General features: G+C 45.1%; 1 protein-coding gene across 5 annotated transcripts in view; it reads left to right on the top strand.

Moving 5' to 3' along the window:
* Positions 1–23,877, top strand: part of ADGRB2 (adhesion G protein-coupled receptor B2) — a 124,592-nt gene extending 100,715 nt beyond the window's left edge. For 2 of the 5 annotated variants that reach the window (XM_089479336.1, XM_089479339.1), the window contains 13 exons: positions 19–169; positions 1,429–1,498; positions 2,303–2,369; positions 3,377–3,462; positions 4,584–4,682; positions 9,819–9,990; positions 12,934–13,029; positions 13,599–13,638; positions 14,547–15,211; positions 17,792–17,827; positions 21,132–21,236; positions 21,893–21,946; positions 22,869–23,877. In XM_089479336.1, the coding sequence (XP_089335462.1) occupies positions 19–169; positions 1,429–1,498; positions 2,303–2,369; positions 3,377–3,462; positions 4,584–4,682; positions 9,819–9,990; positions 12,934–13,029; positions 13,599–13,638; positions 14,547–15,211; positions 17,792–17,827; positions 21,132–21,236; positions 21,893–21,946; positions 22,869–23,048 (1,821 nt within the window). In that variant the 3' untranslated portion in view covers positions 23,049–23,877. Of the gene's footprint in view, positions 1–18; positions 170–1,428; positions 1,499–2,302; positions 2,370–3,376; positions 3,463–4,583; positions 4,683–9,818; positions 9,991–12,933; positions 13,030–13,598; positions 13,639–14,546; positions 15,212–17,791; positions 17,828–21,131; positions 21,237–21,892; positions 21,947–22,868 lie in introns of those variants that run through there. The other 3 variants (XM_089479337.1, XM_089479338.1, XM_089479340.1) reach the window with 3 other exon arrangements.
* The last annotated feature ends 407 nt before the right edge of the window (positions 23,878–24,284 follow it).

Raw genomic sequence — 24,284 nt, forward strand, 5'->3', positions numbered from 1 at the left:
TCTCCTCTTCTGTTCCAGGGTGTCTGCACCATGACAGCAGCCTTCCTCCACTTCTTCTTCCTCTCCTCCTTCTGCTGGGTGCTGACTGAGGCCTGGCAGTCCTATTTGGCTGTGATTGGCAGGATCCGAACCCGCCTCGTTCGAAAACGTTTCCTCTGCCTTGGATGGGGTAAGAGAGGACATCTCTGGGAATCAGAGGGGTACATTCTTGATTGGAAGGTCAAGGAAGCATTGCTTGAAGGGAGGGAAGCTTGGGATACATGGCAATAGACTGGCATGGACTCTTTGCTTGATGATTGCAACAACCAGGAAAATAATGTCATGTCAGGGCATAGAAGCTCTTGGACCTGACTCTGACTTGTAGTCCCAACTACAATCACATGCAAGGATGAATAACTATGGTACTGTCAGCCCTCCATATCCACAGTTTTTTAATGCATGGATCGCACCATCCATGCTTTGAAAATATTCACGAAAAGGAAATTCCAGAAAGCAAGCCTTGATTTTGCCATTTTACACAAAGGACACTATTTTACTATGCCATTGTATACAATGGGACTTGAGCATCCACAGATTTTTTTAAAAAATAAAGCTTTATTAGTTAATAACATGGATAACACATACACATAGACATAACGTATGTAGATATAGGTCGTAGTATCCACAGATTTTGATGTCTATGAGGGATCCTGGAATCAAACCCCAGCAGATACCAAGGGCCCACTGTAGTTTCTACTGTGGAAGAACACAAATATTCCTCCACATTATTTTGCCTGTATTCAGATGTTGCAGAGGAATGTGGAGGAAACCACAGAATGGCCCTTGCTTTGTGCCCCACAATATCCCTCCGACGCATCTATGTACGCAGTGACCAAGTGGTTTGCATGTATGTGCGAACAGCCCTTACTCTTGGGTTTCGTGGTCCTTCTTTGTTAGACCCTTCAAGGGGTTTAGTGCTGCTTTCAAGGAATGCTCTCAAACGTCTCATCTGCACTGCGAAAACAATGCTCTTTGACGCTACTTTAACTACCATGGCTCAAGGGGACCCTGGATTTGTAGTTTGTTGTTGCACCGGAATGCTCTGACAGAGAAGGATAAATATCTCTCAAAACTACAAATCCCAGAAATCCATATGGGAGTTAAAGCAGTGTCAAGCTGCATTAATTCTGCAGTGCAGGTGCAGCTTTAGTGCCTCTTTCTCAGAGCTTAATTAATCTGCTATTTTTTTTCCTTGTCTCTGTAGAAAGAAAGTTTTATGCGGTCTTTTTTAGTGTTGCTCATTTTTAAACTATTGCATAATGTATGTTTAATACTGAACTTATTTGGGGTTTAATCTCCGTACGTTGCCTGGAGAGTATTTGCTAATGGGTTGTTGCATCCAAGTAATAAACGAACAAATGTTCTTTGTCTGTCTCTTTTCCCACCTAGGATTGCCAGCCTTGGTTGTTGCAGTCTCTGTTGGCTTTACTAGGACCAAAGGATATGGAACATCCAGCTAGTAGGTTTTGCAGGGGATGCCCTCCTTAATGCCTTGAAATAAATGGGTGGTGGGGAAAAAGAAGCAAGGGAGGAGAGGAATATCCAGTTCTGCATTTGTCAGGGAATGAGCGAGGCTCCAAAGGAACCACAGAAGCAACTCTTAATCAGGATATGCCTTTCAGACCCTAATGCCATCGCAGGTTACAGTGGCAAGCAACGCTGGTGGTTGGCTTCCAAAACAGTGGGACAATGCATCTATTTTAGCTACCCATTCTCTAGGAAATTTGGATATAGCTTTGACTTTCTTGTACCCATTCTCTTCCCAGGCATATTTGGTGTATATATAAGGGAGAGGGCTGGGAGGGCTTCTACCGATTCCTCCGCTGGTTCCCAATATATCTTATACACTATGTCAGTCTGAAGTCAGAGGCTTCCATGGCCAGCATCCTTAGTTTCTTTGAGGGTTTTTCAGGCTATGTGGCCATGTTCTAGAAGAGTTTATTCCTGACGTTTCGCCAGCATCTGTGGCTGGCATCTTCAGAGTTGCTGGCAAAACATCAGGAATAAACTCTTCTGGAACATGGTCACACAGCCCGAAAAACCCACCAAAAAACCCTACTATATCAATGGGTCACTTGTATAGCCTTAATCTTAGGGAGGGAGATGGATATTCGGAGAGGTTGTTGCATTTGGGGGGTGGAAAACAAGAGGCGGGGGCAGGCTTGTTAGAAACCTCAGACCCATTTCCAGGTAAGAAGGGCTTTCCGTACTCCTTATCCTGCTCTTCTTTGACTTGGAGACAATGTTCTCCTTCTCTTTCCAGCTGCTGGCTGTCCCTTGAAGGAGGTCTGTTGTATGCTTTTGTCGGCCCTGCTGCTGTGATCGTTCTGGTAGGTGTCCAGTGGCTCCCCTGGCCTCTGATGGGCATTGCCTTGCCCATTCGTTTGCTTGTGTTTTGTGGTTGAAAACCACATCCCTTGCCCTAACATTTCAAAGGGTTGTGTCCATGTGTGTGTTGTGTGTACCAAATGTATTAGAAAAAGGACAAAAAATAACTGAGGGGAGTAACTACCAATAATATAATGACCGAAATTGCATTAGCCAAAGAATAACATGAAAGTAACTAACAATTATATACTTATATACAGACAGTAACAAACAGTATAATGCAAAAATTAATTTAACTGACCAATAGTACTTACTGGACTGTTACTAGATCAATTACTAATACTGCTGAATGGAAAAAAATTGTCTACATCACGCCAACTTTAAGCCTTGGGTTAAATGCTACTTTGGCGTCTTCAGGTGTCAAGCTGTAGTAGTGGAATAACATACAAACCAACTTCAGAGAGAAAATATAGCATCTCAGCATCATAGGGTTTTCTTGGCAAGATTTGCTCACAGGTAGTTTGCCATTGCCTTCCATGTTCATGCTAAAATAAAAAACCAGTGAGTCTTCAAGATGCTGCCACATTCCTTCTTTTTATCCCCTCTCCCTGCCTCCTTTTTAAAGCTATTCCAAAGAAAGGGTCGTTCTGGCAGAATCACCCATCTTACCCAACGAATGCCCTCCCTAGGAAATCTCACCCGATGCCAAGCATGCTATCCTTCCATGTTGGGCAGAGCCTTTTGTGTTTGGCCTGGCATTTCAGCCTATTTAATGACTGGTTTTAGTTTTTATTGTCTAGCTCTGCTGGGTCTCAGTGGTTTTACGGCTGCTCTTTCTGGGCTTTTATCTTTGCGTGTGCATGTTAATGCCTTCATTGTAATTTTACAAGCCGTTGTACGGCTTCCCTGGGAGTTTGAGATTGGAGGGTGACCTAGTCGTGAGATAGCCCTGTGAGTTTTGCTTGTGACAGACCCCACACTTGTCTCTTTTTTCTCCTGCATTTGCCAGGTCAACATGCTAATTGGAATCATTGTCTTCAACAAGCTGATGTCTAGGGATGGCATCTCAGATAAGTCCAAAAAGCAGCGGGCTGGGTAAGTTTGCACACGGAGACACAACAATACATGCCACACTGCCAATGTGAACATACATGCTCATTTGCGGATGGAACGCATGGCAGTGCTTGCCAAGAAGTACCTCTTCCCATTGCTTTGATGTGGATAGAGATATTCGGCACCTCCCTCTTGACCTACACCAGCTTTGTGCCAGTCCACATGTCTGCAGACAGGGCACCCCCCTCCATTGAATGCAAAGAAGAAATAAGGATTTACATCCCTAGCAGAGCCATCCGCCTCTTTCTCTGTCTCTCTCTCTCTCTCACACACACACACACCAGTAATGTCTTTACTTATACAGTGGGCCCTCCACATTCGCTGGGGTTAGGGGCACAGGATCTCCATGAAAGTGGAAAAGCCGTAAATAAATAATAAAAACCCCACAATTTATTTTACCTGCGAGAACACATCTAGGAAATTCTAGGTCCTCCAGTGCAACCCTTTGGTGAACATCAGCCAGACATTGACCATAGCATTGTGCTGGAAGATGCACAAATGCCTAGAGAAGTGTTCTCTCTAGGAATCTCTGGGTTGTCCAGCGTGACGTCTGCAACACATTGGCCATACAGTTGTTCTGGAAGACCTAGAGATTCCTAGAGAGAAGATATTGATCAAATTCGTGAATAATCAAATCCACCAAAGTCTAAGCTGCAAATGTGGAGGGCTGACTGTAATATTAGGGGAAAGAGCTGGGAGACAGGTGGATAGACCCTAAATCCCAAGAGACAAAACTGATGGTCCCCACTCTTCTCCTTTCCCAAAGGAAGCCTCCTCCTGCCTTCCTATAGGACCTAGCAAAGGGGAAGCATCCAGCCATTGAACTGAAGTCCCGCCTTGCTTCTTGCTAACCATTAACAAGCTATGCTTCCTGCAACTAACCCAGCTCTCTTTCTTTCTCTGTTCTTTTTTTCAACCCACCCCCCAATTGGCTTCCAACCTGTCTTCTCCATCCCTCCTTCCTCCTGTCTGTTGTGTTGTGGGGCCTCAATGTTTCTTTGTTTCGGGCTACTTGTTTTCACCGTTGGGCCTCTTCCTTCCCTCCCCTTGGCTGGGGGGGGGTTGGGGGTCTTGTGCGTTGGGGCAACGGGGTCCGCTCTCAGTTTCAAGAACCCTCCCTGTGGCAGCCTGCTGTTGAAATGCACCAAGTGTGGGGTGATCTCGAGCACAGCCCTGCCTTCCGCCACAGCCAACAGCGCCATGTTAGTTTCCATTGGAGTTGATGCACACGTTGTCTTCCGAGCCATTCTCTCTCTCTCAAGCTCTACATCCATAATGCATATGGATGATCACTGGCCCACCCCCCTCCCCTGGTTGGCCACACCTCACAATCTCTCGCACTTAAAAAATGTTGCCTCTTCTCATGGGAATTGCTAGCGTTCGCTTAATGAGCATCCTTCCTTAGCTTGCAAAACTGGGTTGCCTTTTATTTTTGGACATAAGAAGCTGCTTTCGACTGTGGAAGGGATGACCCATATAAGAATGGTCTGCTATAGAGCTGGGGTGAGCAAGGGGTGGCTTGTGAATTTAACCCCCACAGCCAGTTTTGTGGCCCTGGGGTCAATTTTGTGCCACTGAAAGCCCTCAAACATGCTATAGTGTGCATGGAAGGGGTCACATATCTCTTGTTGCTATAGGCCTTGGGCCATTTTGTGCCTAGCGGATGCCTTAAAAATACAGGAAGGGAACTACAAGTGATTTCCAGGTCACTTAATATATCAAAAGCTGCATCTCATTGGCTTCATAAAATCCTTTTATGATTTGGGGAACATTTGGTACAAAGTCTTGATTGTTGTGTGTGTGGAAGGGTTCTGTGCAAATCCTTGCATGCAGAGATCCCTGCTTCCATCCATGGCATCTCAAGCATCTCAGATTCGCAAGGCTAGGCAGGACCAGTTGTTGAGGATCCTGGAAACTTGCTTCCCCCTTCAACTGGGCTGGAGAACTATTGGTGGTCAGGGGGCTCTGTTGACCCCCCACCCTGAGACCATGCAATGTACCCCAACAGAGCCCCTTGACAATCAATAGTTGTCTAGCTCCAATAGTTGCTCCAATCCCATCTGCTTCTTTCCTTTCCTCGTTTCATATTGCCTTAGGAGATTTTGAGTTTTCTTCCTCCACACCTTAATGCATCCTTCCCCCTAACTGGAGCATTTGTGTGCCCTTTTGGCCTAATGTTGCAACATTTTCCTAATAATTACTACCCGGTCAGCCTAGCATCAATACCAGGAAACATTTTAGAACAGATCATGAAACAGACGGTCTGTAAACACTTAGAAGGGAATGCCATGGTCACTGAAAGTCAACATGGGCTTCTGAAAAACAAGTCATGCCAGACTAGTCTTATTTTTATGATAGAGTCAGAAGCTTGGTAGATGAAGGGAATGCTGTGGATGTAACATATCTTGAATTCAGTAAGGCCATTGACAAGTTCCCCCATCATATCCTATTATTATTATTATTATTATTATTATTATTATTATGGGCTAGACAATGCTATTGTTAGGTGGGTTTGTAGTTGGTTGGAATGTGGTGGAGTCTCCTTCTTTGGAGGTTCTTAAACAAAGGCTGGATGACCATTTGTCACAAGGAGTGTTTTGACTGTGTCTTCTTGCATGGCAGAAGAGGTTGGACCCCTTGGAGCATCTTCTAGCTCTGTAGTTCTATGATTGCCCAACAAGCAAGCATTGTCACTGGTTGCACAATTGGTTGCTCTATAGTACAGTCTATTATAATCCACCTTAATTCAGGTGTAGCTCTGCTATGCAGCCATTAAACACGATCATAGCCTACATTAGCAAAGTTGCATCATTCCAGAACAGAAAACCATGGAGCATAGCCCAGTATAGTGCTACCATCAGGAGTGGGAGGAGAGCTTTCCGCTCCATCTTGCAGGATGTGTTTGGCACCCGTAAGGCCCTCTGGCTGTACTACCTCCGCCATCCGTGACTACTATTCTGCTCCGGATGGTGTTGCTGGGAGCATCTAGGGATGCTTTGGGGGAATGGGCAGTGAAGCAGGTGCCTACAGCTTCAGGGGCATTTAATTTTTAATGGCACTAAAAACCCTACTTGCTGAAGAAGCACTTTTCTTTTCTTTTTAGGAAAAACAAACTGATCTGATGTGTGAATTGCCAAAGATCGGAACCATTTTGGCAACACGCTGAAAGCATGTTGTAGCATTCCCTACCAACCCCAGGAGAAGAGTGTAGCGCATTATCATTTCCTCTTGCAAATAGATAGCTAAAATAAGCACTTGGCTTGCACTCACACTGTCCCCCTTAAACAGTGGCACTGCAACCATGCTCTGGCACTGGTTCATTTTATCACGGCTTGTTCAAGAAACCTTCCTTGGTGGGTTGGGCTTTCCTCACCGATGGATTCTATGTCAGTGAGATGATAAATCCCTCTCTTTAATGCAAAAGGGAATTTGCAGCATCTTTGAGACTGACTGAAAGAAAGAAATTGGTAGCACTGTTGTAGATTAATTTAAAACCAGAATTTTAACCAGACTTAGCAGGGAGACCCCGGAACCAATTGCAAAGAAAAACATAGTTTATTTGATAGAGTAATCCCAGAGGAAATTAGATCCAAATTACTGGTACCTAGATTTCAAAGTGAACCCAATTTTTATAGCGATTTGAACAAAGAAGACTAACAGCCTGTTACAGACTGCCAAAATAAAGCTGCTTCGGGTCTCTTTGGAGGTATGCTATTTAAATGATGCATGGGTCCTAAGAGTCCGGAGGTCGCGCCAAAGCCACACTCCATTCCTAAGCACTGGAGTGCAGCTTTGGTGCAGCTTCTGGATTCTTAGGATGCATGCATCATTTAAATAGCATACCTCCAAAGAGACCCGAAGCAGCTTTATTTTGGCAGTCTGTAACAGGCCTGCAAATTACATTCATTGGATATACATACATTACACATATGCACCCCTTTTACCCCCATTGGATACCAAGAATACGTTTCTCCATCCCTCGTGGGTACCCATCAATCAAACTGTTATCTATATGTTTTTCTTTTACTGTCTCCAACTGTCCTGCATTACATTCTTTTGTTTTGGATAATAGCTTAAAGCAGGAACCACTTCGGGGCCCTTGCGTTCCAGAGCCAAGGATCTGACATGACCTGAAATAGCAACCTTTGCTCTCAATACATTTCAGCACTATAATTTTCAGCTCCTGAGCATAAGAAAAATTCCATTTCAAAACTACCCTCTGCAGCATGATGCATCTGAGGAAATAGGCTCAAGTCTACAAAAGCGCATGCTGCCAACTCCTTTCTTTCAGTTAGTCTTTCTTCGTTGATGACTATGTAAAGCACTGTGTAAACTTACGGTGCTATATAAATAAACTAAGTCACAAGATCCCTTTGCATACTGGTTTTCCAGGCTAACATGGCTATATCTTTGAATTCAAAGCTAGAGAAGCTGTCCAAAGTGCCGAAACTACTTTCAGGATTGAGATCAGCACCGTGGATAACACTTTGAAATTCAGTCTGCAATGGCTTTGCTGCCATGTGGACAACATGGGAGCAACCAGCCACCATTGTTCCTTGCAAGAGGAGATTCAGGTTTCTCAGTGCATGGCACATGCCAACGTCCTCAGATGAGAAAACAGGTGGAAGAAGACCAACCTTCTGACTACCTTTGGCAAATCAGCAACGGCTGTAGAGAGACACTCCACTGCCACCTTCGCTGATGCCGTTTGCGCTCATCCTCTTTCCCACCATGCTGCTTTCTCTTGCTTAAATGACTGGAAATGCTTTCTCGGTTACTGTGTGTTTCTTTTAATGAGTCTTTCACAGCCAACCATAGCGCAAGGGGGGACATTAGAATTAAAAGATAGTTAGAGCTAATTAATGTCATGCTTGAGCTAACTCCAGGCCTGCCTTTTCCCCCCTGCACATCTGCGCATGGGTATGGATACGTTCTTCCGTCCATCCATCTCCTCCTCGCTCTGTGTGCCTGCAAAAGGGCAGAGACAGAGACACAAAGAGAATCCAACATATATGGGGTGGGGGGGGGGGGGAGGGGAAAGATTCTTTCCCATCAGTATTCATAGAAAAATGAATACAATAATGATGTCTGTATTGGCGTTTTCAGGCTCTTTATCTTCCATCCCATTCCCCATCAAAAGTGACCAATTGAGAGGGCAGAGAAACAGAAGAATGGAGAACGTGTTCCTGCTGGTTCCTTATGATGGTCTAACAACACATTATATTACATTAGTATAAAATACCTTGCAGCTAGACTGGGAAATGGCAGGGAACCCTCCCTCCAAAATAGGGTTGATCCTTTTGTGTAGCTCTTAAAGTTTAGTCTAAAATCCAGAATGGACTTGCTATCCCCACCAACATGGAAGCCACCAGACACTTCTAGGTCTGAGGGATTAATGGGATTAAAGGCGTTTGGTTCCTGCTTGAGAATTTCTCCATTCAAGACCCTCGGAATCCACCCAAATTTGAGACAAAGTCTTCTTTCAAACCAGGATTCAAACCTGGCACTTAGGACAGAAGAAAATGAGGATGTGCAAAGTGCTTTCTTCGGATGATTCAAGAGTGCTTCCATGTTTTCTGGGGTGTTTTGAGTCCCAACCCCTCTCTTGAAATTAGAGATGGAAAGAATATTTGAAAATATTAAAAGACAACAACACAACAATGTTGAAATGTGTTTCTCAGGTATCAGAAAACCTTGGACTGGACTGATGAGAATCTTCACAGTTTGGAGCTGCTTCTGTACAAAACTTGCATGTGTTCTTTTGCACCCTTTCTGTGCGGTAAAGAGCGTTTTCTGCAGAAAAAATGGTGTTCCTGTGCAGAAAAGGCCGTTTCTCCTTTGGAAAAGGCTGTTCTATGCCCATAAAGCATGTAGATTTTGCCCAGAATAGGTCTCCAATGCCAGCATTTTCAGTGCGTGCAACATTTTCTCAAGAGAAAATAATATCCATGCCCCCAAAATAACTATTTTCCTCTGCAAAAAAAAATGCTGTTCCGGGGGGGGGGGGGGTGTCCAAAATTTAAATAGTCTTGCAGCAGGAAGACAATTGTTGCTTCCTTTTCTAGATTGAAAGTAGTTTTGGAGAATGTCAAAATGATCTTTCTCCCTGGCCTACTCACCTTGTACTGTTTGTTAAACCCGTCCTCCTTCGCCAGCTCTGCTTGCCATCACCGCTAGCCATCGCAGGTCCTTTGGTCACCAACCCATCAGCCACAAAGGGCTTGTAGGGGGCAGCATGGGGTTAGACCAGCCTTGTGTGCATTTTCCACCTCTTCCGAAACCCTTTCTCCTCTGTGATTGGCCCCTGCGCCTGTCTCTCTCACCTTCTCCCTTCCCAGGGCATCGCTGTGGAGCTCCTGCGTGGTCCTCCCCCTCCTGGCACTCACCTGGATGTCGGCCGTACTCGCCATGACCGACCGGCGCTCCATCCTCTTCCAGGTCCTCTTTGCTGTCTTCAATTCCATCCAGGGCTTTGTCATCATCACTGTCCATTGCTTTTTGCGCAGAGAGGTGAGTGGGCCTCAGACAATGTCCAATAGCTGTAATCCCGACGGGGTTCTTTTTCTTTAAAAATCATTTGGATGTGTGCTTATCAGTTGGCAGCCCCAGTTCTTGGGTTGCATTGCAAGCAGAAGTGGGAATTATGGAATCCTCCAGATGGTTTGGACTGCAATATAGCTACAATAATCCATACATTGATAACTGTGGTCCAAAACACACTGCAGAAATCATCCAGTTTGAGACCGCTTTAACTGCCCTAGGTCAATGCTTGGGAATTTTGGAAAGGGTAGTTTTGTGAGACTTTTCAGAGAGTCCTGATGTCACAATAAAGTAGGACTACCAAGATTCTCTAGCACTGAGCCACAACAGTTAAAGCGGTCCCAATCTGGATTATTTCTGCAGTGTGTTTTGGACCATAGATAGGGGGAGGGATATAAACAGTTTATATATATATATATATATATATATATATATATATATATATAGTGCCTAGCATTCTGCTTGGGACTTATAAATGGCCTTGTGTGTGCCCAAGATCAAACTGAGTACTTTTGCAACGGTCCTTATTTACCTAGGAGCTACTGTGGCCTTACAGTATATGGCCATACATTGTACAGTGGTGGAATTACTGGTGCGCTATGGCCCTATGTGTATTGCACACCAATGCACAATGGGGCACTCTCTGATGTGCATCCAAACACTAGCTAGAAAGTGTTAGAGCCCAGCAGGAGTGCTTGCTGCTCATCAGGAAGGCTTGATAGACATTGTAAGTGCCCAATGAGCATCAGAAGTGCCCGACGCACATGCCTGGGTGTGCATCATCACGGTTCACTAATAAGCTTCCTAGCATTTCTGCAAAAACAATTACAGATTTGTAAAGCTATAGAGTCTAGACTGTAACATACTGCATATACTCATGTATAAGTCTAGAAATTTAGGTTGAAAAATTGACCCATGGATAAGTCAGCTTATCCACGGGTCAATGTAAGTTCTGTACTTTAACTCAATCTCTTTATCTCTCTCTCTCTATATATATATATATGTGTGTGTGTGTGTGTGTGTGTGTGTGTGTGTATATATATATATACACACACACACACCATCCCTTAGTGAAAGGCAAGAGTTTAGTTTGCCCTGGAAGCACTGGCCTCCTTCTACTCTCTCATCCATTCAGCCTTCAGTATGAGCACAAATAGTTATGCCTGCTGGGACTTTTTAAGTTCTTTGGCATTGTTTCCCTTTGCTTCGTTCTTCATTACATGGCCCTATGTTTTACCCTTGGCTTATCTATGGGTCATATCAAGATCCATAATTTGGGGGCCAAAACCTGCCCTTGATTTATACATGAAGTCGACTTATAGTTGAGTAAATACGATAGCTCTTTGGACCCAAATAAATTCCCTATCATGGGACAGGCTAATGGGCGTTGCAGTCTGTAAACCCTTGAGGAACAACACTCTCCCCAACACACACAGTTTTAAGGCCTTTCAGTCCCAAGTTGTTTAAGGAAGGATTTGCCTCTCGAAGCTGCTACCACTTTCTCAAGTTCTAAATCAATCTAATGAATGTTTGCCTGGTCCAGGGATGGAGATTTGTCTCCGGTTCCTTCCCTCTACCTGGAGACAACCTTCTCCTTCTCCCCATTCATCCATCTCCTGCTCCAAAGGCTGGAGTTCCCCCGCCCCCACAGCCTTTAAATGCCCCCATTTATCTTCATGCAATGGGCGGCCAGCGACTGTTCCATAAACATAAAACACAGGCGCATGGAAGTGGCGCATGCAGGGCCTGTTGCTGCCAGCTGCTGCCCACATCCCTCACTTGCCTGTCAGGAGGAAGGAGCCGATAATGGCCGTGTCCTTGCAGCAAAAGCGGCAGCTTAGAGACATTAACGCTGACGTTAGGGTGCTAAGAAGGTCGTCTGGAATGGCTGGCGTGTTTTGGGCACACCGGCGGAGGCAGCGCCAGCATGTTTACAGGCTAATAAACCAAAGTTTCAGGGACCTGGATAGGTGGGTGCGTGGGGGAGATATCACAGCAGCTCATAATAAATACTCTCAAGGCAACAGTAAGACAGGAGTGGGAAATTTGTGGCTTTGGGGCACAGATTTCCCCACCACCACCACCACACTTCCCTCTTCATGCTCCCCACAGCTTCTCGCCATTCCATGGCCTCTTAATGTTACACTAGAGGTGCCTTGACTGTACTATAATGTTACTTGGTCACACATCTCCCAGTTTTCATCTGTGAAATGTTGGAGGGTATCCTGTCCCAAACCCTCTTCAATTTCCTGCATGCCTCCCAAATTTGTATTTCAGCAGAGCGCCCCCCCCCCCCCTCCCCTATTGCTGCTTCATTACACATTCCCCTGTTTCTGTTTTCATAGAGCTGGAAGGTACCACAAGGGCCATGAATCCAACCCCCTTTCCATGTATCAACATGGAAAGCTGAAGTATTTTTGAGAGATGGTCATCCAACCACTGTTTAAAGTTTTGATAATTGGGGTTGGATTTAGCCCCAGGACAGTCAGTGACTGCTTCTGTTTCTACAGAAAGCCAGTGCCCTGTGTCCTATTCTTAAGTCTCAACCAAGAAAGACTCTAAAAACCAATGGGATTTACCTATATACATTGCAGAGTGACAAATCCATAGGCTGGAGCTACAGCACTTAGAGCGGTGTCAAACTGCATTATTTCTGCAGTGTAGATGAACCCCAAGTCTATACTAGTTGGGACCAGTATGTTTTCCATTGGCTTTGTAAGCACTGAAAATATATCTCCCTACACATGTACTTGGTGCTTGTTTAGGAAGAGCATCAAATTTCCATCCCACTTGGCAAAGAACTGCCCTGAGACACAGATAGAACCTGATCTACTCTAATAGAAAATGTGTATTAGCAAAGGAGTGGTAGAATAGAGTCTGACTGAGAGCACATGATCTGTTTGCCTTTCCAAGGTCCAAGATGTGGTGAAATGCCAGATTGGAGTGTGCAAGAGTGATGAAAATGAGAACTCGCCCGACTCGTGCAAGAATGGGCAGGTCCAGATCATGGTGAGTGAGTGTGGGGCCCATGCCATGGCTAGCGGTGGTCTTGAGGAGGGCTGTTGGCAGCAGGTTGCGTAGCTCAATGGGTTGGACCATCATACAGTTTGATGGTTGGGTTGAGCCATGCCATTTCCATCCCATGTAGATCAGCCTCCACAAGCTTGTTTTGGCTCTATTGCTGAGATACAGAAAGAGTCTATGGTTCCATCATGTATGCCATCTTGAACATTTGGAGGCTACCTAGTAATAAGTATTTAAACCCCATTGAAATTGCTAGACCCCACCCGAGTACTTAACATCCATTGAAGGGATTTCACTCGTATAACTGCTCTCGTATCAAATTCCTGTGCATGCATACATAGGTAGAATTACTTTCCCATCCAGTGAAATATTTGCCATTTTGGAAGGCACCCAAAATAGATGAGCTATACAACTGGACTCCATTTGCTACCCATGATGCATTCATTTCTCCACTCCCATCTTCTCTTTCTCTTTCTCTCTCCCTCTCTCTTTCATTTGTCCTCCCTTCTTTCTTTGTTCTCTCTCTTTCTCCCCTTCTTTCTGTGTTTTTATAGACAGACTTTGAAAAGGATGTTGACCTGGCGTGTCAGACAGGTGAGTGAGACCCTCCGGCAGAAGAAGGTTTGGCCAGGGGAAGGAACCAGTCAAAGGACTTCTGCTGGACATAGCAAGCCCCAAGTTGCCATGGAAGGCAGAAATAAGGAGCATAGTTTGGGGGTACACATACTACCATGCCCAGATACCAGCCCTTGAGAACATCATGTGTAGGACCAGATTACACATCAGAGAGGCTATTTGTGATCCCAAAGCTTGGTCATTAGGGTTGTAAGGATGAATACAGGGCTTCTGCAGCTTTCATCATTCACTGACAGATCCTGGATCAGGAGGAGAGTCCATGAAGTCCTATAAGGTGGAACTATAGCCTGTCCCTCACCCCACCCCACCCCCCAACCACCTTTTAGCTTCTACATCCCCCTCAAAAAGCAACCATTTTCTGGGTGATCGAGAGAGACAGAAAAGTGCCCAACTCTATTCCTGTAGCATCTGTGATTCTCAAATTTTGGTCCTCCCAAAGTTTTGGACTTCAGTTCCAGGAATCCCTAATCCTTGGCCAAGGCTGCCTGGGGTTTCTTGGCACTGAGGTCCAAAATAAGTGGCGGACCAAAATTGGGGGATCATTATGTGTGACTGGATGTACAGCAGTAACGTCCTTTCTGCAGTGTGCATCCAGCTACATGGACAATTAAGCCTACAAGAGCCGCATCTCATATTCAGCCCAGAAGCCACATTGGCCATTGTCTCCAGCTGTGGCAATCTGAACCAAAGCGACCTGTGCCACTGTCCCTCACAACTCATGAAAGATTGAAATGGACTGGAGAGGTTCTTCTTCCCTCTTCTTCTGTCCTCCTCATCCCCAAAGAGAGGCATTCCCAAAGAGTGAAGCATTCTCCTTATATGTCCTTGGCTACCTGTTCTGTTATGACTGCCCTCTTCCTTCCCAGTCCTTTTCAAGGAGGTCAACACTTGCAACCCAGCCACCATCACGAGCACCTTGTCGCGCATCTCCCTGGATGGGGACGAGGATCCAAAGCTCAACACCAACTCCGAAAGTGGCCTGGGTTTCTCCACTCTCCCTGGGAACATCCCGCCCGCTTCAATCTTGGTCCAGGTGCCCAAAATGACACACAACGTCATGAAAGGGATGAACGAGCTCAACGACCCACCCGTCAAGAAGGACGTCAACCTTGATGCAGCCCGAGGACCACTCTACCTTTGTGGCGATAGCAACCTGCGGCAACTGGACTATGCCTGGCTGCAACCACAGGAGGCTGCCATCGAGGGCAACTATATGGTGCTGCCACGGCGGACAGTGAGCCTTAAGCCCTTTGCCAGGGAAGAGGGCAAACTGAACATCAAGCTGGAGGAAGCGCCAGGCCTGGCTAAGGGACGCCACACCATAGAGGCCAACACCTACCCCAGCTTTGCCTCAGTGGACCACATCAACGTCAACTTGAACCAGCCCTATGGGACGGTCAAGCATCCTTATGGCCTCCAGTTTAAGCAGCATCCCACCGTGCGTCAGATCCTGGCCTCGGAGCTATCGGAGCGCAGTCGCACCATGCCGCGCACTGTGCCCGGCTCTTCCATGAAGGTGGGCTCCCTGGAGGTAAGAGCCTTCCCCTTAAAATGTGTGTTTTCTGTGTTTAAAGAAATGCAATGTATGAAACATGACTCCGTGTGTGTGTGTTCTAATCAGCACTGCAGAAATAATACAGTTTGACACCGCTTCATCTGCCGTGGCTTAGTTTTGGGATTTGCAATTTGTTGTAGCACTAAAACTCTCTCACCGAGAAACTAAATATCTCACAAAACAAGGACTCTGATGAAAACTGGTATCTTTGTGGGGGATAGTGGAACATTGTATGGATGAGGCAACAGAATTTTTGTGTGTTTTTCTGCATTTAGGAGACTTTGTGAGTGGTTTTGGAGCCAAAATTGCCCACTGCCCCAATCGCACCAATGTTATTTTTAAAATGTGTTTTGGAGGGCTTTGTGGGGACAGGCAGATGGGTTTCAATGGCTGAAAATTGGGGTCCACATGTGGCCCACAATTGTCATTTTCCCTAAGAAGCATTGGAATTGTGGTTTGACAAAGGTGCTGCAAATGCTGTTAGACATCCTTGTGTATGTGCCTTCAAATTGCCTGTTGATCTATGGCAACCCCATTAATTTCATAGGGTTTTCTTATTCAAGGAATACTTAGAGGTGGTTTGGCCAGTTCCTTCCCCTGAAATATGGCCTGCAGTGTCTGGTATTTATTTGTAGTCTCCTATCCAAGTACTAACCAGGGCTGAGCCCACTTAGCTTCTAAAACAGCATCTCGCGCCTTTAGGGTATTTTTGTCAACCTCTTGTACAAATGCACTACCCAGGATTCAGCAGTTAACTATTGAACCAGTTAAAGGTGGAAACCTACTAAACTGTGTAGGTGAAAAGTAACACATTATGCACTAAGTGAGAGCCAACATAGCATAGTGGTTTGAGCGTTGGGCTACGACTCTGGAGACCAGCGTTAAATTCCCAGCTTGGCCATGAAACCCACTGGGTGACCATGGGTAGGTCACAATCTCTCGGTCTCAAGGGAAAGCAATGGTAAACCTCCTCTGAACAAACCTTGCCAAGAAAACCCCACAAATCCTTTTGCCTTAGGGTCCCCATAAGCCAGAAATGACTTGAAGGCACACAACAACAACAACAACAAAATGTGCTAAGTAGCCAGGATTGAAACTGAAGAGTAAGAATGCAACAAATATCCTTTCTACAGTGGAGCATAGCCCCTGTTCAACAGCTTTTGGACTATGTCTAGGAGATGACCCAGTCCAGCACTCATTTCTAAACCCCAGGGAAATTTCTGATTCTCAACCCTGGCTTGAGAAAGCTGGAAAGAAATCAGATGTTGGGTTTTTTCTCCCCTTTCCCAGTCCTTCACTCATCTCCCTACATTTGTTCCACTTTCTCTTGTGCCTCCTCATTTGCAAAAGAGCTGCCCAGCTTTGCATTGTGTAGCCAGAGCAGCTCCTTTTGTGTTGCCGCTCCTCAAGTGCAGATTTCCAAAGGAGAAAGAAGTCACTCCAGACAAAGCCGGCAATGAGGACGACTGTCCAGTTAATTCATTGCTTCACAGGACACATACATAAGCCCTGCAAAACAGTGGCTTTGGGTTCTCTTCAGAGATGGAAAAGAAAGCATGGGGTGTGTATTGGGGGCTGTAAATTAATTTGCAACCCTGGGTTGCAAACAAAGGCAGGAGCACTGTTGGTGACTTACACTTGTGTAACCAGCCTTGTTACACAAGGCCTTGTTACTGGTTTGCGCACCTTCCTTGAAAGATGCATGGGAACAGCTCCATCTTCCTCTCCCCAATGGTCTGGATTCCTTAGTAGCCTTGAAATCACATGGAGTTACACTAGTGTAGTATCTGTGAAAGGCAAGACTATAATCTGTTCTGGAAGCATCATCCATCCCACCTTTCGTGGGAACAAAACCAGATATTCCTGATGAAATTTTGTAAGTTTTTTGGCATCATTTTCCTTTGCTTCATCCCTTAAATCCTTTATTTCATGCCCCTAAGTTTTACCCTTGACCTATCCATGGGTCGTACCAAAATCCCTAATATTGGCTCCCAAATCTGCCCTTGATTTTACATGCAGTCGATTTACAGTCAATTATGTACAGTTGGGTTTTTTAAAAAGCAATGTTAAAATAGAATTGAACTGTCTGCAACACTATAAAACAGTGTAAAATGTCCAATTACGAGGGCATCTACGCTGTAGAAATAATGCAGTTGGACACCAATTGTGCCGTAGCTCCATCCTCTAGAACCCTGGAGTTTCCAGTTTTACAAGGTCTTTAGCCTTCTCCGCCAAGGAGCGCTGATGCGAAACTACACAAAACTCCAAATCCCAGGATTCCAGAGGATGGAGCCCTGGCAGTTTAACTGCATTATTTCTTCAATGTAGGTGAACCCTTTGGCATTTATGCTTGGTTGCCCACTTCTTTATGGATGGTCCACCTTCTGGCATTTACGCTTGGTGGTCCACCTTCATGCTTCTACTTCCCAGGATCTCCACATATTGTCCAAATAAATATCTCCATAATTTCTGGACAAACCAGTTAAAATAAAATCCCCAAACCAACCCTTCTTCTGTTTCTTTTGTGCTGTTCCTGCTTCACGTCTGCCTCCTTAGAGGAAAAGACTACGGTACTCTGACCTGGATTTTGAGGTAAGATCCTGCTTGGTCCCATTCCCCCGTCGGCTATAACAAAAATGATGTTCTTTGGCATCGAAGAGATTTCTTTCTTCATGTCCTGCCCAGCAGGAACGGATGTGATACACATCTCTCTGGGTTTCAGTTGATCTGCACTGCAGACCTCAATTGGATTAAGAATAATTCCCTCTTTCCTCATCTTCCCCAAAATGTGGGAACTGTAAATGTGAGCTAGTGAGAACTGTCTATTATCTTCACCTGATTTTAAAACAAAAATCCTAGGATTTGAGGAGCCTCCAGAGATCCAGCCCTTCCCTCCCTCCGATCCTGGGTGCATCTACACTGTAGAAATAATGCAGTTTGGCACCACTTTAAGAGCTGCAGCTCCATCTTATGGAATCATGGGAATTGTTGTTTTGCAAGGTCTTCCACCTTCTCTGCCAAAGAGTGCTGGTGCCTCACCAAACTAGAAATCCCACGATGCTGTAGGATGGAGCCATGGCAGTGGAAGTGGTGTCAAAATGTATTGTTTGAAATTATTTATTTATTTATTTATTTATTTATTTATTTATTTATTTATTATTTATATCCTGCCTTTCTCCCACAATGGCATTCAAGGCAGCTTACAATCATTTAAAAAGGTAAAATGGAAACGTTAATGACAAAAGAGGCTCTCTAGGAATCTCTAGATCCTCCAGCGCAAATCTGTGGTTAGCTTCCATCAGAAGGTCACCAAAGAATCACACTGGAGGACCTTCAAATGCCTAGAGAATTGTTTCCTTTAGGAATCTCCAGACCCTCCAGCACAAATCTATGGCCAACTTCCATTAGAGGTTGACCACAGAATCACACTGGAGGACCTACAAATGCCTAGAGTAGTGTTCTCTCTAGGAAACTCATATGATAGCCCTGTTTAAATACTTGAAGGGATGCCATACTGAGGAGGGAGCTGACTTGTTTCACTTGCTCCAGAGACTAGGGCCCGGAGCAATGGATGCAAGCTACAAGAAAAGAGATTCCACCTCAACATTAGGAAGAACTTCCTGACAGTAAGGGCTGTCCGACAGGGGAACACACTCCCTCGGAGTGTAGTGGAGTCTCCTTCCTTGGAGGTCTTTAAACAGAGGCTAGATGGCCATCTGTCGGAGATTATTTGATTTGGATTCCTGCATGGCAGGGGGTTGGACTGGATGGCCCTTGCGGTCTCTTCCAACTCTATTATTCTGTGATTCTATGATCTATGGTCAATATCTGGCAGAGGTTGACCACAGAGTCACACTGGAGGACCTACAAATGCCTAGTGCTCTCTCTAGGAAACTCTAGTTCCTTCAGTGCAAATCTATGGCCAACATCTGGCAGAGGTTGACCGTAGAGTCACATTGGACTCTACAAATACCTAGAGTAGTGTTCTCTCTAGGAATCTCTAGGTCCTCCAGCATGACTCTATGGCCACCTTTCTGCAGGCATTGACCCTGAAATCATGCTGGAGGACCTAGAAATTCCTAAAGAGAACATATTAACCAAATCTGTGAATCATCAAATCTACAAAAGTCAAAAGCAGCAAACATGGAGGGACGATTGCGTAGTGTTCTCTCCTCCACTTCTGAAATAAAATCCATTTTGTTCATTTCATCTCCCAGCCCTTCCTCCTGGCTCTGAGATTTCACCATAACCAGATGACGTAGCGCCCTGGGTTTTATAATGGGCAATAAAGGACGTTAGCAGTTGATTAAAATGCTGGAGCCGGGGATGAGAGTATTTTAACTGGGTTTATGGGGGAAGAGGTAATATCCCTCAAGGTATCAGGAAACATTTGATAGTGGGAAGCGGTTCCAATGGGCCTTAAAGGCTCATCATCAGTCAATTTTGCCCCGTAAATGTTGACCTGACAAAATCTCTTATCAGTAGAACAACCAGCCAGAAGAAGAAGGAAATAATCCAGATTGCCTTGCTCCATTGTAGATGTCTAGCAGAGGGAAGAGGTGGGCGATCTCTTTTCAGGGCTCCAAAGACTACATCTAGGCTCATTTTGTTGTGTGTTCTTCGCAACCGCGAGGTTGTTTCAATCTGCATTTTTAATTTAACTATGCTCGGAGCCAGCTGCCATTGTTTCTTCATTCCTACCTGATTTTTATTGTGATAGTTTGTTGCTTTGGGAATTAGTTATCCTTTATTGAAGACTTTTAATACCACTGTTGCCTGGGGGCATCTTTTATGACATATTTGTTCATTTGAAGTATTTCTGAAACACACAGAAACACACCACTCTTTTCATCTAGATAGACTCCAAGTACAACTTGGGCTGCTGCCACGTTGCAGAATTAAGGCAATTTGGCACCTCTTTAATTGTCCTGGCTCCATCCTAGGGGATTCTGGGATTTGTAGTTTGGTGGGCCACCACCAGCGCTCTCTGACAGAGAAGGCTAAATAGCCTGGAAAAACTACAAATCCCTGAATTCCATAGCATTGAGTCTTGGCAGTTAAAGTGGTGTCAAATTGGAGAATGTGGTGGGAAAAGTGCAATCCATGAACTCCATGGTGGCTATCAGAAGACCATTTCTCTGCCTCTCAAGCTCCTCATAGAGACTCTGAAAGACCCCAAATGCACCCCAAATTGTAAAAATAGATTAGAAAATGGCCAACAACACCCCCCCCCCCCAAAAAAACCCTCTCTCACCAAAAGAATTAAACTAAAACCCTATAGTAGTGCAACAAAAACCAGCAACACATTTCCTGGAACCAGGAGTTATAGGACATCACTTCTGGTCAAGTCTCTTCCAGTTGCCCATCTTTGTTCTAGACCAAGAATTCATGTCCTCAGGCTTATAGCCTTAAAAAAATCCATATGATAGAGAAGGAAAGAAGGAATGGGCAAGGGCAAAAGAAAAACAAGCAAACTCATGTTTTTAGCATGATATAGTGGACCACTTGAAATGGAAAGGAATTCATGGAGAGAGGGATGGATGATGAAATGGTCTACCTTCCTTTCTCTCTCTGCATTGCAGAAATAATGCAGTTTGACTTCCATGATTCAGTGCTATGGAATATTGGGATTTGTAGTTTTGTGAGATATGTGGCCTTATTCCCATACATATGCAAGCAAGGGGGTGGAAGACCAGAGTGGTCTGCTCAGTGCATGGCTGGGATGATATTTAAGATAGGTAGGGAGAAGGGATCCCAGGACTGAATGGATGTAAGGTTATGGGATTCAATGACCAAGATGGACTCCTGACCTTTTCCTTTCTCTTCCTTCTCTCCCCGCCCCCCCCCCCCCCCCCGTGTCTTGTCTCCTGGGAATTATGGCTTTGGACATCTGCAGAAAGTTATGCACACACGAAAGCGCCACTCAGAACTCTACCACGAACTGAATCAGAAATTCCACACGTTGGATCGGTATCGAGCTCCGGCTACCAATGCTGCCAAGGTAAAAGTGGGGAAGAAAGCGACAGAATGAAAGCCCTTGGCAGTAAAATAAAGTCATATGGGTAGTTGTAATGCTAAACCAGTTATGATAACTACGACAACAATTTCTGCTTCCACTCCTCTTCCTCCTCCTCTTCTTCCTCCTCTTCTTGTTCTTCTGCTTCCTTATCATCTTCTCTTTCCTCCTGATCCTCCTCCTTTACCACCTCCACTTTCTCCTCCTTTGCTTCTTCTGTTTCATCTTCTGTTTCTTCCTAGTCTACTCCCCCTTTCCTCTTCCTCTTATGGATTGATAAACCATAAGCTTTAGCTAACCCCAGTTAGTTGATAAACCATAGTTTTAACTAATCATAGTCTGGTGAATTGCAAATGTGGCAATAAACTGTGGTTAGTGTCAGAGAGGTACACAAGAAAGTGACACAGACCACATATATGCTGTATCAGTCATGCCTGGAGTAAAGATTGTACATTTTCCACCAAGGAATGGTGAATATTATGACCAGATTGAGCTGGAGCAGGGAAAGGGGGTTGGAGATGTACTCCCAACTTGGAATACACATTTAATCAATGAATTGATCAATCAATCAATCAATCAATCAACCAACCAACTAATCAATCACTCTCCTTTGGTCATTAATTGTTGCTCTTCTTGCACAGAGAGAGAAGCGATGGAGTGTCTCTTCAGGGAGTGGCGAAAAGAATATGACTGGGGTAAGTGGTCTTTCATGCTCAGAGAGAGGCATACTAGGAGAGTTTTGTACTATTGGACTTCATGGTTGTCTACTAGAATCATAGCACAATAATTCAGCTTTGACCCGCTTAGTTCTGTCCTATGAATCCTGGAAATGGTAGCTAAGGGTGCCTTAGCACTGTAGAAGCAATGCAGTTTGACCCCACTTTAAGTGTCATGGCTCCATCCTACAGAATCCTGGGGTTTGTAGTTTGTGAGGCACTAGCACTCTTTGGCAGAGATGGCTCAAGAACTTTTAAAACTACCGATCCCAGGATTTCATAGAATGGAGCTTCAGCGCTTAAAGTGGAGTCAAACAGCATTATCTCTACAATGTAGATCAGTGGTTCTCAACCTTCCTAATGCCACGACCTTTTAATACAGTTCCTCATGTTGTGCTGACCCCCCCACCACTATAAAATTGCGGTGTCTCGGTTCCTAAGACCATCAGAAATATGTGTTTTCCAATGGCCATAGGCGACCCCTGTGAAAGGGTTGTTTGACCCCCAAAGGGGCCGCGACCCACAGGTTGAGAACCGCTTATGTAGATGCATCCCTAGTGAGGTCTTAAGATGCTCTGGTTGAATGCCCATCCATTAGCTATCCATCTCAGGGCTCCATAGGATGGAGCCTTGGCCGTTAAAGTATAATAATGTTATAACACTCTAGTATGAATGGGCCCCTGCTATCCTATAATACTGCAGAATTCCAGTCAGAATTTTCCAAATGTTAACTGGAAACTCTTGGGAGCCAACCTGGGAATTTATGAAGGTGAATGCACTGTCTAACGTTGAGTTGCATCCCTTTCTGGGTCCTCCCTTTGGGGTGGCATCCCCAGCCTGTTCTTTCCACGGTTCCTTCCTTGTCCTGAGTCTTTTTCGGTCTCCTCTTCTCCCCATCCAGGAGGTTACCAGCCCAGAGAGCCGACAGCAAAAGCAAAAGTCTTGGAGCACCTTCAAGGCCATGACGCTGAGCTCCCTGCCTTCCAAGCACCGGGAGAAGCTGGAGCTGCACTCCGCCGACTGGGAGAAGCATTGCATGAGCCTGGACCTTTCGGAGGGGGACTTCCAGACGGAAGTGTGAGCCTCGCGGACTCTTGTGATTTAGCAATCTATAAATATATATAAATATATATATATTTTCACACTGACACTTTGAAAAAAGAAACAAAACAAGATTTTAAAAAAAGAGGGAAAAAAGGTGGGGGAAAGGACCGTTGCTGCTTCCCCTTCCGGCAGTTTCCTTGGTGTTTTTTGCAGAAACGTTGGCCTCTTGTGAGATAGTCCTGCAGGAGGAACGGAGGATGCAGCGGGGAGATGCTCTTACCCTTCTCCGGTTGTCACATAGTAGACACACAGACACACCAGACACCTGCCTCACACGAAGGAGATGCCTTTGTTTCCCCCTTTCCAAGCATCACTCCCCAGTTTTCCTGCAGCGGTTTGCCTCTGGGACATGAAAGCGGGCACAGGATCGTGGACGTCGCTCTCGAAATATTTCCACCGACAGGACTTAACAGGAAGGATTTTCCCTTCTCGGGGAGAGAAGAACCCATCCGAACTCTCTCTCGTGTGCTCTCTCTCTCTCTCTCTCTTTTCTATCTGGATCTTTCCTCAAGCCATGCACTGTGTGCCATGGCCAAGGGTCTGAGGTCAAAGTTGGCACCCTGCATCTCCCCCTCTTGGCACCATCTCCAGATCTTTCTGCCTGGGCAATCAGGGAGAACACCTTGATAGGTCACCATTACCATCACCATCACCACCCCCCTGCCATCCCACACAAAAGACCCCACCGAAAGACTCAAATCCTGTCTTTCTTACCCACCCACCCACCCCCATTTTCTCTTTATCCCAGGCTGGGCGGGTGCTGTGTTTGTTGGAAATAAAATGGAAAAAAAAATTACCCGGTTGACCTTTTCTACCATCTGATTCTCTGTTTTATTCTTCTGTGGGTCATAATAATAATGATAATGATAATAATAAATGTTTATTTATATGCTGCCTCTCCCACAGAATTGAGGCAGCTTACAATGGCAAATAAAATACAACGAGACTACATGGGAATGAGACGACATGTGAAAGGGATCTAGGAATCCAAGTAGACCTCAAGTTGAACATGAGTCAACATTGTGATATGGCAGCTAAAAAGGCCAATGCAATTTTATCCTGCATCAATAGAAGTATAGTCTCTAGATCAAGGGAAGTAATAGTCTGGAGAAGAGAAGTTTAAGAGGTGATATGATAGCCTTGTTTAAATATTTGAAGGGATGTCATATTGAGGAGGGGGGAAGCTTGTTTTCTGCTGCTCCAGAGAATAGGA

This window comes from Sceloporus occidentalis, unplaced genomic scaffold (assembly GCF_023333645.1).
Source record: "Sceloporus occidentalis isolate IW3139 unplaced genomic scaffold, rSceOcc1.0.p SCAF_13, whole genome shotgun sequence".
In the NCBI taxonomy this organism is placed as follows: Eukaryota; Metazoa; Chordata; class Lepidosauria; order Squamata; family Phrynosomatidae; genus Sceloporus; species Sceloporus occidentalis.